This window comes from Aythya marila (assembly GCF_965140915.1).
Source record: "Aythya marila genome assembly, chromosome: 1".
Lineage (NCBI taxonomy): Eukaryota > Metazoa > Chordata > Aves > Anseriformes > Anatidae > Aythya > Aythya marila.
Genome location: NC_139042.1, coordinates 148,714,832 through 148,733,255, shown reverse-complemented (window position 1 = coordinate 148,733,255; position 18,424 = coordinate 148,714,832). Strand labels below are relative to the sequence as shown.

General features: G+C 33.9%; 1 protein-coding gene across 1 annotated transcript in view; it reads left to right on the top strand.

Moving 5' to 3' along the window:
• Positions 1 to 10,579: 10,579 nt before the first annotated feature.
• The window catches only part of IGF1 (insulin like growth factor 1), a gene marked incomplete at both ends in the record, with an annotated part of 52,041 nt that continues 44,196 nt past the window's right edge, over positions 10,580 to 18,424 (top strand). Inside the window, 2 exons of the mRNA XM_082758729.1 lie at positions 10,580 to 10,642; positions 14,994 to 15,150. Coding sequence (XP_082614855.1) covers positions 10,580 to 10,642; positions 14,994 to 15,150 — 220 coding nt within the window. The remainder of the gene's footprint in view (positions 10,643 to 14,993; positions 15,151 to 18,424) is intronic.

The following is an 18,424-nucleotide window of genomic DNA, read 5'->3' as shown; positions in this document are numbered from 1 at the left end:
TTTTTTTTTTACATTAAATCCTTCTGTTGTTCCTATTATTCAAACACTGCCTTTAAAAGGGTAACATATATGATTAAAATTAAAAACAGACTACATTAATTTTGAAATAAATCAATAAATAATCATAATCAGTATGTGTCTTGAAGGCTCTATAAGGATGTTAAAAATGTCTCCTTGTCTAAAGCCCCGGTGGAAAGTGACAGCTGTTTTTACTATGCACAGCATGGTGTATCACTACAATACAGGAAGGAAAGAAAAACATAGCCATCTGTAACTGCAGGGATAAAATCAGGGACCTAGGATCTATCACTAACATCTGTTACAAACCTGCTTTTTTGGCACCAGTGTATCCCTACACACCTTTATGGAGAATAACTGTATCATCTAAACCATTTATTTCAACAAACAGGTATTCTTAGCAGAACATCCCAGGTAAATCACAAAAACACCTCAGTTAGTTCATCATTTATAGTGATACTATAGCCAAAGGCCATGTGGCTTCTGAACTCTGAAAGGATTTTATGTGTTTGGAGTGATAACTTCTCAACCCACCTGACAGCCACAAAAATCCAGTAGTAGTTAGCAAGTACAAGTACAAGTTAGTACACAGTGCATCTGGATCACTTCAAATCTTTTAACATACAAGGTCATATAATGCATGCCTCAGTCAATTGGAAGGCTGAGCTGTGTGAGAATACACGAGTCTGTTTCCCGGACAATGTTTAGTCATTGAGGTTCCTGAGACTACGCATGGACAGTGAAACTGAGAAGTACATCTAAGCTCCCAAGTTCAGATGCACATCTTGTACACACCCTGAGTCTTTAGTCAAGAATTGAGTATGTACTCTTCCTTGCTGTGGTTTCCAAAGAAAGGCACTGTCGAGGTTGCCTGCTCTGTGAAGTGCAAGCATAGCCTCCAGAACCAGCATCACTGATGTTGCCACAGGCCAGTTTTCCACAGACTATTTTTCATGTCTTTGGGCACTATATGCCATGTGCAGTGATGGAGAAGCAATAAGAATTGTACTAAATGGTAATTTTGTGGCATGGAGAATGAAGCATGAGCAAAAGGAGTGAATTTCATTCTCAAAGCCCAAGAAATGGCATCTTTGCTGTTCAGATGGATGTTTAGCAAGACTGGAAAGTGGTCTGGGCAATGCCAAACATGTGGCTGCTCATATTGCCTTGATTCCAGCCTCTTATTAACCTGTAATTACATGACCACATAATATTTCCCCCAAATAAATCCTCTCTTCTTCAGGGAAGAAACTGAATGAACAGTGAGGAGTGATTAAAGGGCTCAGGTGCAACAGTAGATTTTTTATTTTTTTTTCATATAATGTGCTTGATTTTTCAACAGTAAAATCCCTCTTTTTAAGTTAGAGGGTAAAGGATGTAATTTTTATATAGTAGCAATGTTTTCAATGGAAGAAATACTGGCAAAACAAACAAATCTTGTTCCAGAAGTATCAGTAAAAAAAAATGAACATAATGTTTTACATTGAACATAGTGTTTTATGTGTATTAAAATACAAATAGATTCATATGTACCAATCATAACAAAAAGTAGACAGAAAAGAATCTAGCACACTTTTGTTGCCATATAAACAATATATGTTTATAGAATAAGAATAGCAGAAAATAAAGATGATCAGTTTTTAATCTTTCACAACAAAAAGAGTAGAATACAAGAAACAGAAACTTAACAAGCATATGAGAGCACTGTAATTAATCTTCTGCAAGAAGGATTGAAAGATAAATTTTAAACTACAAAAAAGCAATGCATTCTAAGACAGTATGTTTCAATCTTGCTATAATGTCCATGGTTCATTGATTAGTATATTTGGTGTTACTGCTGTAATACTATACAAAAATATTCCAAGCTTACACGACACAAAGCTTCAAACAAACTTCACTGTGCCTGTTAAAATTTGCTTAAGTTTTGACAGTTTTGTACCTGCAGTCTTTATGCCAGCTCATGTAAGAATTGCTGGCACCCCTCTACTGCTATGAAGAATAAAATATCATGTCTCCTTCTGCACCCAGCACAAACCAAATCAACACTGAATCTGCTCTGCCTTGTTCAGCTAAAATGTGATCTTACATCCACAGCTGATGTGGCTCAGACTTGTATTTCTACATGACCCATTAGTATATAGATCTGGTGTTATAGAAACACAGCCTAACCACTTCACATGTAAAGAAAAGCAGATAATATTAAAAAATTCATAAACTGAGAACTGACAGATTATCAGCAGTGTTTGTCACCACCACTAGATAGGACTCAATGCTGTTGAAATGTCTACTTATATCATCCACCTTTATTGGGTTTGGTAAAAATCTGAAGCATTCACGAAATGACAGAGAACTATAAAAAAAAAACACAATCAGTACAATGTATAGGTAGACAGAATGCTTATATGTATATTTTCCTTTCTGTCAAGAAACAAAATAATAGAAATAGAAATACAAAAATAAAGAAAAAATGTATTGATTTAAACATCAAGTAAAGATTGTCATTCCAATGATAAAATCTGCTACTCAGACTGCTACAGTTTTTAACTCTTGAAGGAATTAATTCCAAACACTGATATTTGGAAGCCTCTCAAAATTGCACCAATATTAAGTACTTTATTATAATGATGTTGTTGCCCATAAAAAGAAAGATTTTAAACACTTCTCTATAAAAACAATAATAATCTTTGATCTATAAAATGTCCTATGTAACAAAAAGGCATGCAAGAAAAATAAGGATTGAAGATGTGATAGCTGTAAAATGAAAGTAGTGAAAAATAAAAGTCCTGTTTAAATAGATAACAGATATAGTTAAGTAAATAGATAAGTAAGTGTACTCCCTCTCTCAATCTTTTCTGAAAAAACAAACAAAAAAAAAAAAAACAACACACCAACAATTAAAATACTAAAAAATGAAGTCAGTTCACTTATGAGTCTCATTTATCTCCAACATCTAAACTTCTATCCCTTGATACTTCTTACAGAGCTTGCCTACAGAGCATGATAAAGCTTGTTTTCTTACTTTTTTTTGTGTGTTTTTGGATGTGACAAAACATTTTGGATTTGTGAATTTTTTTTTTTTTTAAGATTTTTTAAATTTTTTTAAAAGATTAGTTTCCTTTTTTTAAGAAAAGGAAACTAGATTAAATATTTTGGAAAGGTTAAGTAAGATTCAAAGAAATCTTGCCAATCTTAAATGGTAACCACCTATTACCATCAAAAGAAGCCAACCAATGCTGCTACCACTAGAAAGCAATCTAAGAGGCAGTAGCCTCTTTGCTTTTTTTTTTTTTTTTTTTCTTTTTTCTTTTTTTTTTTTTTCCTTTACAGGGGCATGGCTCAACCCATAGGCAGGCTGAGGAACTGAAAACAAAGTTTCTTACCAATAAGCCTGAGAATCAGGACACTATTCTATAAATCAGATGTGTGGACTAAAATTTATTTACTAAATTGTTGCCTATACCTGACAAGGAATAAAGTAGTGTTAGTATAATATAATAAACAATAAATTATTTCAGAAAAAAAATTGTCAAATAAGGTCTTTGACAAGAACACTTGTGAAGAGTGTAAAAGGAAAAATAAGAAAATAAGTAAAAGGAAGCATCTGTTGGGAATTCTTCCAGCCGTGCTTAACTCTTTTGGAAGATGACAGAGACATAATATGCGCAGGGCTATGCAGCAACTTTCACTTCCTATAAATATACAGATGTGTTGTTCTGGCCACCATGATGTTTTTCAAAAAATTCATAGCATGGTTTGCTCTGTTTTCTGTCTACAAGCTTCAAAGCACATCACAAAGCATTTCAGAACTGCTGATCCTATTTTACAGATGGGAAAATAGAGAACCGATTGGAGTGATGGCTCAAGTGGCTTAAGGTAATACAGTAATGCAGGGGTGCAAATGATAATATGAGCCAAGTTCAACACAGTCATATTCAAGATCTATTAGATATCAAAGAAGCATTTTCATTTGTTTTAATGCATTCATGTGCAGGATTCATTGAAATCTGAGACCACAGACAAAAATGGTCTCAATGGCCTAAGCAACCATCACTATTGAGAAAAACTAAAATTATAACCAATGACAAAATAATGAATCAAAGCTGATGAAAATAAAGGGGTGAAAAATACATTACACTTACTAAGCGGTTATTCAGAATCATAAAATCCATGCATGAGTTAAGGTAGATGCACTCCTTCTATTTTGCTAAATGCAGAGTCTAATTCTGCTACAGTCCAACATACTCTGTTTTTTAGAATTTTTTTGGAAAGACGGAAAGGAATTGTGATTTGGTTGTTTGATGAGAAAATACTGCATACAATGCAGTAACAGTTGCAGAGATAGTCGGTATATGCTATGGCTACCATATAGATTGAAGTCAAAGCTTTAAATGGCAGTGGTTAGCTCTTTATTACTGTGAGGCACACATCAGTAAGAATCAACATAGCTTTTATTTGTGGCAATTCTGTCATTCTGTGAGTTCTTTCTTACAGTCATTAGAATTTCAGCAATTTCAGTAGCTCAATAGTTAAATAAATTATTCAGTAGTTTCTTAATGAAAGCAGAGTTGATCAAAATCTGAAAGTTATAATTAGGTGAAGTTATTTATGGGTTTCTGTTAATTTTTCATTAGCTCTTAATGTTTTGATAAAAATAAACCTGAGGATCATTTTAGCTAATAGGTCAAATTAGAGGTGACCGATGTATCTTTATTTTCTATTTGAAGAAAAAAAAAAAAAAAGTCTATAAGGGGGCTTAGTCTTTGAAGATGCAGAACATACTGGCTTCAGTCCACAAAACACTGTATAAATTTTATGAGATAAGCCACTTGTGTGTAGTAAATCATGGGAGTGAAGAAAACTGAACACAGAAGAAACAGTCCTAAGCAACTCACTAAAAGCCAGAATAAATGTAATTTAAATAAATTAAAAATGGACTAAGTGAATGGTAGTTTTTTGTTTAGAGACATCTTATTTCATCTCTAAGTGGTGTTTGCTTGCAAGAAAGGTATAGACGTAAAGTATTCCTTATTGTTATTTATGAAAGATCTCTTCAGGTCAAGATAAAATGTACAGGTATTTTTGCCATGTTCTCATACCATCTGATATGTAGGGAAATATGCAATCTACCTGCAATAAAATTTACAATATTCAGTTTGTTCTCTTTATAGTCCTTTCTGAAGCAGGAAAAAAAAAATCAAAAAAACATCACACACAGACATTAGAAGTCACGTGCATATTTAACACCATTAAATATATCTGCTAGGCTTTATTTTATAAAAATGTATGATCAACAGATACACCCTTGTGATGACTCAGGAAAAACAAGTATGTCTTCACAATTCATCTAAATGTGGGGGTAAATGTTTAGGAAATGAAAGAAATATCTACGGCCATGCATTTTTCTCTGGGTGACAGAGACATATAAGTGGCAGTGCAAATCATCCTTCATCTACCAGGAAGCTACACACACACACATCCCAGGCTATCGTAATTCTCACTTGTTTTGCCTTCTTTCTCTGTATGCAAGCATAGTGCTTATGCAGTCATATTTCCCAATTTTATTTCTTTGTTAAATCTGACTTTTTGCTTCCTTTAGAAATAAAAAAAAAAAAAAAGCAACTTTTTGGAGCAAAGATGTTCTATTCAGTGCTTAACATTGGGAAAAGGAGAGCCAGAATACAGACGGCTAGAACTGGGAATTTCCAGTTTAATGGAAAATTCTGGTATTCTGGTTATTCTGAATCAGAAAAAACTATTTCAAAATTTCCCACAAAACAGAAAATTAAAAAAAAATAAAAATAAAAAATATGCTTTCAAAAATGTTGAAACACATTTTGTTTGGGCTTTCTAGTTTTGTTTACTTTACATTAATTTTCATATTTTGTATTTTTGTTTTGCCAGTCATAGCTATACATCATCTCATGCCACTTAGTAATAATAAGTGTTACTTCCACTATTTTATAAATTTAAGTATTTAAATTGTGCAAACAATATACATAATAGTGTATATACACAATAATTTATATGATAAATTAAAATTATCATAGTACTCAATATTTCAGTTCACAGATGACCCATGTGTTAATTTTGACTGTTCTTAACACCAATTGTTTCTGCTATTACTCGTAAGTAGTAACTCATAAACAGAAATTCTGGACTCACACATCCATGCTCTTCTTAAAACACGTTTTTCTTGATCTATGAATATAAAAGGTTTCAATTTACTTGATCCTCATTAAATCATGAAACTTCCACATTCCCTGTTTTGTCCTAAAGAGAAAATTCTTTTCAAGGCACTGCTGTTCTCCTTAGTCTGCCTTCAATATTGCCAATGTAATGATGGCTGAAATTGCACACCTTCATTCTGCCCATCAAATTTGTACCTTGCTTTTCATGTAGTGATGATGCTACTTAGGCTACCAGAAGAAAAAGTTTTTTTGTTTGTTTGTTTTGTTTTTATACATTTACTTAGCTCAAATGAATTATGAGAATAATTCATTTCTCGAATTCCTATTTTCTTTTAACTGGATGAAAGGATTTTTCCACCATATACCTGGCTTATCACTAACTTCAGTGCAACATTCCATATTCATAAAATACTCCCTTTCACCCCTTTCTCCACAGTTGTTTCCTAGAAAAGAAAGCTAAACTTCTCCAATAGCAAACATAATATTTTACAAATAATTCACTAGAGACTGTAAGAGCTAAACAATCATTTGTGTGTTTCAGGAAATAATACTAACACTGTAAATAACATTCTATCTTATCCAAAAGCAAGCAAGATGATTTATGAAGCAAATAAAAAGAGACAGCTCCAAACCAAAAGGCCTTAAGTTGGAGGCTAAGCAAAGAATAAGGAAAATACATTCACATCATGCCGAAATTCAGTGAAATGTTACATTCTCCACTTTAAAACCTCTTCAGAAATGGATCACAAAAATAGTAAATAACAGAAGACATCGTGTCCCTATTTATGAAGAAGCCAAAGGTAATACTCAGGCCAAAGACTGCACTTACAAGAATCTCAGATCAGCATGCCAAAATAAGGCCGCCTTGTGGGGTTCAGTTACCTAAACACAGGTGTTGAAGGCCATCTGAGATGATCCAGAGTATCCAAGAAATCTACATGGGATCAGCAGATATGACACAGAGACCTCAGGGAAATACACATCCTTCTGTAGTGGAAGCTGGAAGACATGCAGAATATCCCACAACACTCAAAATGACAGTAAATGCCTAGGTTTATGCGAATACTGCCTTTAGTGCTTAGCATCATGATTGGGACCTCAAAAAGTTAAACATATATATATATATAAATATATATAACATACACAGTTCCCATTAACCTGGTGAACTGAATTCAGTAGCCAGTCAGTAGGCTAAGGGAAGACTGATAAGACATCATTCCTGCACAAGGGTCTTCTGCCTTTTGGGAGGAACAGGGGACACATTACCACGGCATTCAATATGGATCAAAAACCTCTTCACTGTATCTCATTGCATTTGTGTCTATTCTGCCCAGGATGAATACTTTTAAAACAACATAATAAAAGATGATATTATCACTGCTATTATAATCCCAATATAATAAGAGAAACAACTGTTACAGATAGCAAATAACTGGATGTAGGTAACATTTATCCAATACAGGAAAGTGCAAGAGGATGTCATGCTGGCTGACTTACTATAGTTTGGATTTTTCAGGCATTGTGGCAATGTTCCTACCTTTTAAGGAAGAATTTTAAAAGGCATAATGTATTAATTCAGGTAATTGATTAATTACAGTTTTGTTAGCTGTCTTGTATAAAACATAGTTCTCCCTGGAAAGACTAAAAAATGAGCATTACAGAGTTACACCATGTTAATGGAATCATAGGAGTATTAAAGTGCAAAAGATGAGAATGAGAACATATAAACATATAAACATATAAACTCCTAAATATCTGATTATCTCACATACTTCATAAATCTTTATGGATATTAGATCGCTACGAGCTATAGTTAAGAAGCCAAAGATATCCATGCCTTTTGATATCGAATAACTATACCCGTTCCGTTTTATTTTATTTTATTTTATTTTATTTTATTTTATTTTATTTTATTTTATTTTATTTTATTTTATTTTATTTTATTTTATTTTATTTTATTTTATTTTATTTTATTTTATTTTATTTTTGTGAGCTGATTATATTTTGTGAGCATTTTTATGTTTCATTCTCTAGAAAATAACTAACTAACTAACTAACTAAATAAATAATAAAAATGGAATGGCCCATGAAGAAAAGCACTGAGCTGACTATCTAAAAAATTACTACCAAAAATCTGGAAAGTATTCTCTTTTCCCATCTTTTCACAGTATCACTTTAAAACAACAACTAATTGACAGAAGTGAAGTGCTTTGGAAAGTGAGATTGGATGGCTAGAATGAGGGTCTGGAGTTCAGAATGGCTTCTTGGGAAGAAACAGGATCAACAGTTATGTATAGACAACACGATTCTTTGGCTACCATGAAAGCCAAAAGTTCCATCTTCTACTGCGTGCTGCTGTCATGACCAAGACAGGTGTAGTAAAACCTGAGAGAAACAAAAAGCAGTGAAATGAGGGTTTGAAGCTTACACAGTGGGGAATTGATAAATGTGTGGATTCCTTCTGTTATTTCAAAAGAAAAAGCAAGAAGAATTACCTGCACCCCTCTGTAGTATGTACTTCCCACATTCTCCTATAGGCTGGTGAAATAAATGATACATGTGCTGTGAGTTACATTGGGTATCCTCAAGGTACGTGTAGAATATGTATGGAGTTCAATGAACTCTAAACCAAGATATTAAAACAGAGGGCCTGCAGTACAAATGTGTGTTAGAATACTTGAAATTGTAGTTGGTATTACCTCAACTAAACAAACTTTCCTCAAAGCCCCCAGTGATTCTACCATTATACTACATTAGAGGAAACCCCTTCCAAAGAGCAATCAGCTTAGCTAACCATACACAGCCTAAAAATACACAGAGCTGAGTATTAGCCATTTGTAGAGGACACTAATAACTAAGCGTGTCCTTTCTGCCTGGCAAGTACCATATAGTTCAAGGTGGATCTGAAAACTGAGAGTGGACCTAGGCCAATATGATCTCAATTGTTATTTTCAATAATAGAGTACAGCTAGCACCTCAACATGCAACTGTCTGTGACATGTATTTGGCTGCAGTCTTATTTAATCCTCTACTTTTAAAATGCCGTCTTCCAAAATCAAAGGCTAACAAGTACAAATTGTATCCATAAAACAGCATCACAACTTTATTCTCAATAGCTAAGCATTGAAATGCAAGCATACATTATAAATAGAAAAACAGCTGGCTTGGAGCACATTGCAAGCCACTAACACAGTTGAGGGATTTGAATGACATCATAACCCGTGAGAGCATGTTGCTGGCCAGCTGGTGTTATTTATAATATACTCATAATTGAGGAAAAATAAAAAGGCAAAAGTTAGGTATTACAGAACTAACAAAGTAAGTTAGTTTGAATTCTCTCTTTTCCAGAGTCACTTAAATAATCAAGAGTAACTATGAAGATGACTACTAAAAGGGGAGGAAATCACTTTATAATTACAACAGAACATTTAAAATAAAAGTCATAGAAGCCCTTGAAGCTGTACTTCTTGTTTTACTACATTCATCGTACTGTAAATTCTAGGAAATTATATGTCTTCTGTGTGGGTGCTAAAAAATCACAAAGCAATTTTGCCCTATTTACAAGTAGTGCTCAACAATTATTTTACTTTTAGCAAATTGCAAGCTGTTATTTTAGGGTTAATAGCACAGAGAGTTGGAGGGTTTAATTGTTACTCAGCATATAGGCGTGCCAAGTTTAATAACGTAAATATGCAGTAAAAAAATAGTAGATTGACTCTGTTATGTTGACTATGTTAAAATAAATAAATAAAATATCTGTGTCTCTGTGCACAAATAAAACATGTAGAGATGGAGGGAGGAATGCAAAGGTATACAAACAATGCCCTTACCTATGTAAGTTTTTGTGTATTTGAAATGCAGACACGCACACAAAAATACAAATATACACATAGCCATTGGAAAGTTAACCAGAATACATTTTCTTATTTTTCGTGGCAGCATAAGCTTTTTTTGTCTGCTAACCCCTCAGTCACTAATTCACATTCTTTTAAAGGGAAAAAAATATGCTTCTGTGCTCTAGTTTTAAAATGCAAAGGTATGATGTTATTTGTCACCATGCCCAAAAAAGTCCTTACTCGGTAACTTTGCCAGAAGAGGGAGAGAGAGAGAAGGCAAATGCTCCCCCAGCTGTTTCCTGTCTACAGTGTCTGTGTAATGTAGATAAATGTGAGGATTTTCTCTAAATCCCTCTTCTGTTTGCTAAATCTCACTGTCACTGCTAAAATCAGAGCAGATAGAGCCTGCGCAATGGAATAAAGTCCTCAATATTGAAATGTGACATTGCTCTCAACATCTCACATCTCTCTGGATTTCTTTTTTCTCATCATTACTGCTAACAAATTCATTTCCAGACTTTGCACTTTTAAGAAGCAATGGAAAAAATCAACAGTCTTTCAACACAATTAGTTAAGTGCTGCTTTTGTGATTTCTTGAAGGTAAATCTTTATTACTATTTCAAATAATTTTTTAGTTTTATTTTACTGTGTATTGTCTGCTTCTGGTTTGAAGAGTATTCTGCACTTTTCAATAACATTATTTTAGTACTGAGAATTATTTATAAATTGCTGAACATGCAATTTTATGTGATCTGGAAAATGGCTGTATGTAATAGTTGCAATTACATAGATAACTGTAAGGGTAAACTATTGCAGATATATGTCTTAAATGTCACTTCTATTCAGAGAACTTCACAATGTTTCAGTTATGTCATTATTAAAGGGTCCAATTACATCATTGTCTATATTGTTAATTAATGCTTTTGGACAAGAACTTTTAGCTATTTTCTGCAGGTGCAGGTTTTTATAGGAAAATAGGCATTGTACACATGTTAAGTTTCTGCAGTTTTAATATACACAATTATAAATAAAATCTTCATGTTTTGACACTGAAACTTTTAAGTGATGTTGTCCTTGCAGCAATTTTCTGGCAGTATTGTTGCATTTACTTTGGATTTTTTTATTATTTTTTTTCTTTCATAAATTAAAAGTAAATTTGAAGTTCTGTTTGTTTTCTACATTAGAACCCAGCTGCAACTCTTGCTGACCTTGCATATTTGTATAGCTTAAGCAACTGTATATAAAGAAAATGGAAATTCTTCTACATGTTCTTCTCCAAGTTTTCCCTTGTAGGGAGGGCTGCTTCAGGAAAGTTTGCATATGAAGTTTCATGTTATGACCCTAGAATTTCTACTCATTAATATAAGCTGTCGTTAGGTAAATTTGGCTTCAGAAGGTGCATTGACCTCTGTTTCTCTCAGTTGGCCCTAGTTCAACTTTCCATTATCAGCAAATTTATATTCTTCAAGAACTTTTTTTTATTATTATTATTTTCTTTAGTGGTTTGTAAGCACCCTTATGCAGTTAACAGAGTTCTTCTCTTTTAATTGCTTAGGGCCTAATTATTTTTTTTTAGAATGTCTTACACTTAAAGACACTTACCCCATTCCTTAATGTGATTTAGAAGAGCAGGTCTGTAATTGCAATGGATTAAACCATTCTCTTAATGTACAAACAGGCATCCTTTCCAATGTACTTGAAAGGTGAAGATGACTTTTTTTAAGGTTATTAGCAAAGCATTAAGAGATATAAAAGTAATATGCTGGTTCCTCAGCTAGTGCTTCCTGCCAAGCTTCCTTGGAAGCAGGGGAACATATTGATTTAGGTTAAGATGTAGCCCTGATTTTTTTAAATCAAAGTTAGCAGTATTTAAACCTTGATCCATTCTGAAGTACATATGATTTATAAATATGTAATAATTGCTAGTGAACACTATTACTACATACTAGTTACTTGTCTTACTACGACTTAATAATTAGATCCAACAGCTTCATATCAATATGAATATAACCTGATTTTTTCTATAGCATATACTATCCATAAAAATGTTGCCCACTTCTAGATATTTATAATTATTGCGTGTGTCCTTATATGCTATTAAAATGACCAGGGATGCGAAGAATCCTTATGCACAACTTGTGCCAAATGATAGTTTGTACTAAGAAGTGGACTTGCATATAAGAATTAAGATGCAAAAGAGATGTAGAGTGTTCATATATGACATTCCTCTGTGGTGCCACTCTTCTGGACTATTAAAAGAGGAATGCAGCAAAAGCTGGTTATTTTACTAAAAAAAGAGGAAATTCCAGCTGTGAAAATATGGTCAGTCATTCTATGCAACTAAAAGAAGTGCTTAACCAGGCTCATCCTGAACCTGTATTCAATTTCCAAATGTAATTAGATTCTTCAATAAACCCCACCCACATGCCAATGCATTTTCTTTTTAAACTCTCAACTTTCTAGTTAGACTTGGGACACTGCAAGTACTCTGCCTGTTTGCAAAGGACCTGAAGCAATATTGGATTACAACTTTGTATTTTCTTAAGAATATTCCCCTCAGACATAATGGGAACTGTGATTTTACCACAAACATATTGAATCAACTAATGTTACGTTTAATTAAAATGATGAGGTAAAGTTAAAGTCTTAAACTATGTTTTGGAATTAGTTTTGATGAAACAGCACTTAATTATTTTATTTTTTAAAGAAAGATTGAGCTGTAGAAACGTGTGTCTACCCCCCCCCCCCCCCACAATAAAAAGTTTTTACTTGTTTGCAAGTTCTTGACTGCTTTTAAATTTGAGGATAAAGTGTAGAAATTCTCTGTGGTTTATACTGTGCAGCCTTTTTGGCCTCCACTAAAGGAAAAACAGTTGATAATCTGTTTTGTTGTAGTTCAGTGCTGATATTTATCTTAAAATGTAACCCAGCTGAAAAGACTTAAAAAAATACAAAATTGTTAAATGTCTAAGATTTATGTTTATTTCTGGACCAAATGTTATACAAGAACAAACTGTTAAATACATAATGTTCTTGTATTTGTAATGTCTTTCAGCCTTCTGAGCCTGTGTGCTAAACAGTTTTCTGCTTTACCTCCTCAGAACTAGGAACTGGGAACCATCTTAAACTGCAGGTGCATCACATTCATCTTAAAAATTAAAAAATATGGCAAGGGAAAAAAGAAATTGATGTTGTTAAGATATGGAATCATTACAGGAAATAATGTTGTGTGTTATCATTATTCATTCATCTAACCTTCTTCCATCTGTCATTGAAGTCATGTCCATGCATTAAAACTTTTTTCTTATTTTTTTCTTCCCATGGCAAAGTTGTCTAACGACTGTTGTGAATGGGAAAATAATTATTCTTTCTTTTTATGATATATCCTGAGATTAGATTTGCTCATTATTTTCACAGTGGAAATATTATCATGAAAAAAGAGGGATACATTCTGACTTCCTAATTTTTCTCTTATTCAGCTTCGACTTAAGTTGGAATAGGGGACTCATCCAGCAAGATGCTAAGATCCCTTGCCAAGAAAAAAAAAAATCTTGAAAATTATTGACTTAAACTAGAGAAAGCTCAATACCTCACTGAATCAACTTTTATATGAACAGACAAAAGATAGTTTCATCAATTTTTCAAAAGTTTAGTGAAAAAAAATCAGGGAAAGAGTCCCCGAAACCCTGAAAGAAACTTCAGGAGATTGATCACTTTATCCCAGTTCTTTGCACTTGTCTACTAATACAAGTCAATTTTAAGCCAAGCAATAATGATTTGTAACTTCTTACCTGACTGCAATACTAACATCAGCCTCGCAATAGAATGAAATTAAATGCAGATTTACACTCTTTAAAACTAACATTTTTGGCAAATGACCTAAATCAGTTCAGAATATGCATTAAGCACATTCTTCACTGTCTTGATACTAAATAGAAATATATTTTCCTACTATTTGAAAAATGCTATCTTATTTGACATGTTGATATACATTGATACAAAAGGAAGTAGAAAAATGGAATGGTGTACATTTACACCCACTAAGGATTGACCCTTCTTCAATCATAAGTCCAGGAAAAGAACAGTTTGTAACCAAATGCAAGTGAGAAAAAAATCATCACCTGTGTTCACACCTCACAGCCAAACCTGTCCTAAGCAGACAGTGAAAGTATACCTGTTTCTATCAAATACAAATAAAAGTCCTTAACTAGTTCTGCTCTTAATTTCTTGAATGCTTCCAAATGTATACTTGCTAGTAACAGAGGACAGGAAGAATCATTCAGTCTGGTCCCCTCCTCTGGAAGGTCCCACATGACCTCTTCTGTAACTTTAGCAAGCTCTACCTTAAAATGTCTTTCCTTTTGTGCTCATTATTTTCATTTTTAAGGTGTCTGGAGAAACACAGAGTTCTAATAATTAAAAAACCTCTTCCTCTTGGGCCAGATTTCCTTCCATGTTATTTACAGGCATTTATTCTTATTCCAGTGCTGTTTTTTAAGTTTAAATAACTTGTCTGTCACATACCACTTCCACATCCCCTAGTACATTGGCAGACAGCTGTCATATTCCCTCTTAGACTACCTGGACCCAAACAAAACAACTCAAGGTTGTCTAGTCTTCCTTATCCTAGTACCTTCCCAGATCCCTTTGCCTGGAATATGTACTATTCCATATCCTCCTTTGGCAAGAGGATAAATCATAGTTCCTACAACATTTTCTAACTGCCTGTGAATGTGAACCAAGACTACTCAGTAACGTAAGTCATCAGTTTGCAAAATGTATATTCTAGAATGTGTAGAGTTGCAACCTCATGGTGAGGCCTACCCTTATACTGTGTTTATTGTCTAACAAATTACAGTAAATATGCATTCTCAACTCCCAAGGGTGCAGGAGTAATTTTCTTTAGGAATCTATTGGGAAACTCTGACACAGTACTTTTGTTCCTTGGCAGGTGAAGATGCATACTATGTCCTACATTCATTTCTTCTACCTTGGCCTGTGTTTGCTTACCTTAACCAGTTCCGTTGCTGCTGGCCCAGAAACGCTGTGTGGTGCTGAGCTGGTTGATGCTCTTCAGTTCGTATGTGGAGACAGAGGCTTTTACTTCAGTAAGTCAACCTTTTCGTTCAACTCCTAAGTTTTTCCATGAAATCCGTTAGAGTTTGTAACTGCTCTAAGCAAACATAGGAATTATCAAACCAAGCTACCAAGTGTCACTAGTATCCTCTATCTCAGAGATGCCCAAGTCTTCAATGACAATGAAGACTCAGTAAAGAACAGAGGTGTCATGATCAATCTCAATGAGATTTTGATTCATTTTACTTTTCAGACATGTCATTGTTTTTAACTGCTTCCCACCTGCTGCTATCCCACCTGCTATGTTACTGCTTTCTGCTGACCTGCCACTGAAATTAAGGGAATAAAAGGACACACTAGACCCAAGATATTCATGAGGCAGAACTGCATGTACCTATTATGTCAGATGACTTGTAAACAGTTTAAGTACACATTGTATCATATTAAAACACACTAAGCTTCAACATCTGGTTTGAAAAATGAAAAGCTGGAAGGCAGTAAGTGGAATGATACTGCATCCAAGTATCCACATTCTATATCAGTTAAGCACAGGTGAAGTAAAATGCACTCATGATGAGATAATAAAGAATAATTCCACTAGAGATGATAGATAAAGTCTGTAATAGTGTGGATATATTAGTATTTGAATAACTTTTTGGAGCAAGACCTATACTTGGAAAGTAAATGTCACAATCCTTTTCCTTTGTTGCATTTTAGATTGTGCAAAGCTCTTAGTAGCTTCTTACAAGTGTTATCAAAATCAAGAAGTACACAATTCATAAATAATGAAAATCTATTTCTAATTATCTGCTATTTTTTATTCATATATCATACAATTAATGAAACATGTAGCTCATTCATTTAACTCATTCATGAATATACTTATTCGAAACATGTACGAACTTGTGCTTTTAGAGCCTCTGATGCTAGTGTTTACTCCTAACAATATGGTATAACTGGTTATTCTTGTCCAAAGTTATCTGTCTTTCAGGACTTCAGTTCCCCTTCAAAACAAACAAACAAACAAATAAAAAAACACCACCTTTTTCAATCCTCATTTCATCCTAATAATTCTTGCCTTCCAAGATACCACTTTTGTTTTTCTGATCAGTTTCCCCACACACCATCCGTATTCATTTCTACTCATGGAGTTATTGCTTTCAAGATTTTTCTCCTTGCTTGCAATAAAAATAGAATTAAGGAAATCCAGATTCTTGGACCTTCAATTTACAGAAAATCCAGATAGTCTCTACAAAACAAGTTGCTAACTTTTTCACTTTCTTTTTCAGACTTTCTATTAAAGTTTACCCTTTGAAACTGGGAGCCTTAGTTTTGTATATGCACAGTAATTCATTAAAGAACCCTTCTTTTCTGTATTCAATGTGTTAGCTATCAGAAATCAGCATCTGCTCTTCAGTGCTGCTTAACTTAGCATGCTGATGCTGTACACAATATCAAATATACTAGAATCTCTCATAAAGCAACATACATTTTTCACCAGTTCTTTATTTGTTCATTTGAACACCATAATCTGTTACATTTATCAGCAGCTGAGTTACTGCTAATGGGCTATTTGAATAGCCTACATATACTTTCTTTTTGTAGTTAGAAGGAATGTAATGGAAGACTTTCTTCTCCCCTTCTTGTTCCTACACCAGAAAACAATGAAACAATATATTGTTAGAACAGAAGAGCATTTTTTTAACTGTGCATGTATCTTAGATGTTTTTCCAGTTATTTGTCTCCTGGCAAAATGTTTGCCACTTGTTCAGAGAACTATCACACTTGCTTACTGCAAAAATGCCCAGCACTGCCAAACAACCTGACAATTGTATACTCTTTGTGTTCCTCTAGATGAAAAATTGTGAAATGTTAATTATCAGCAAACACTCTCTTTGTTTTCAAACTCAGTTGTTCTAAACTTACACAACTTGTTTCACATCTCTACATTCCCTGAGCTAGATGACCCTTACTTGAAAGAAGGTGGGTTTCTGAAGTTTTAAAGGAGTTCATAACCCCTCCAATGCTGAGTTTTGTTTGGCATCAGTAAAGGCACTCTAGTTTTCTGTGGTGTGTGCCTACCTTCTGAGTTTTCAATTGAAATTAATACAATCGTTGACACCAAGAAGTTTTACCTTATTTGGTACGGATGCCTATGGAAGATTTTACAAATGAATGACCACCGTGTTTTAGGAAAGTCTTGTATTTAACAGAATACAATCACAAGATTCCATGGGAATTTTATGAAGTTAATGCAAAGTTGTTGGGTGCTAAGTAATGTGTGCCTCATGCCTGACTCTACTTCTGATTCACAAAGTAGTCATTTAATCTGTTTTAGCCTTTATCCTCTTATTTGTTAAATCTTAATCTAAAATATAGAACTATAGAAAAGTAAGTCCAGTAACACTGTTGTGAGGATAGCAAGTTTTTTAACCAAATATACTCCATATACAACATATTACTGGAAGCTATAAATGTTTCTCTGTTTCATGATACTTTAAAAAAGACTACATCATTTGTAGAAGTAAAAATCCAGTGAACCTTTTTCTTTTACAGTGAAGTGCATGTCAATTTAAATTGCATTTTAAGCCTTCTATTCTCATTCTCTTGTTCCTTTATATAAAGTATAATCAATGGTTATGTTTGCCTTTAACTCACTCAGGAAATAGCTGTGAGAGAAGGTTTTCTTCACTAGAGACTCCAAACATAAAGAATACCTTTTGGGTGAGGTGGAACTCCTGGTTCAGATTCAAGGTCAAAGCTTCTGACTATTCTTTGGGAGTTGTGGGTGGAAACAGAGAAGAATTAATTGTGTTACGTTATGTTGAAACTCTGTACTCCACAACCACAAGACTACATCTAGTGCTAGGATTAAAAGATTTTTTTTTCTTTATATAGTCTACTCTGCCCATGAAAACTAACTTTCCTAGCTAGGAAATTCTTCACAGATTTTGAAAAGATGCCCCAGCTGCCTCCCAAACACAAAGACAATTATTGACTTCAACTGGAAGTCAAAAGCTGTTTCTATCACTCCTGTTTTTTATGGTGGACTAGCAAGGAGTATTTTTTAAGGGACTAGCAAGGAGTATTTAGGGGAGGACACTGCAGAAAACCCAAAACAGAACATCTGCTTTTTCTCTTGGTCACAATTAACTCCAGCCAGCACTGGCTATTTCTTGGACAGCTTCTTCCCCCTCACAGGATTCACCAGTGAAGAGAAGTTTTGTTGCCACCTATCTAGCAACATCTCTCTAGTAGAACTTCTGTCATTAAAGTTCCCATGCACTAGCTTATGTTAGGAAAAGC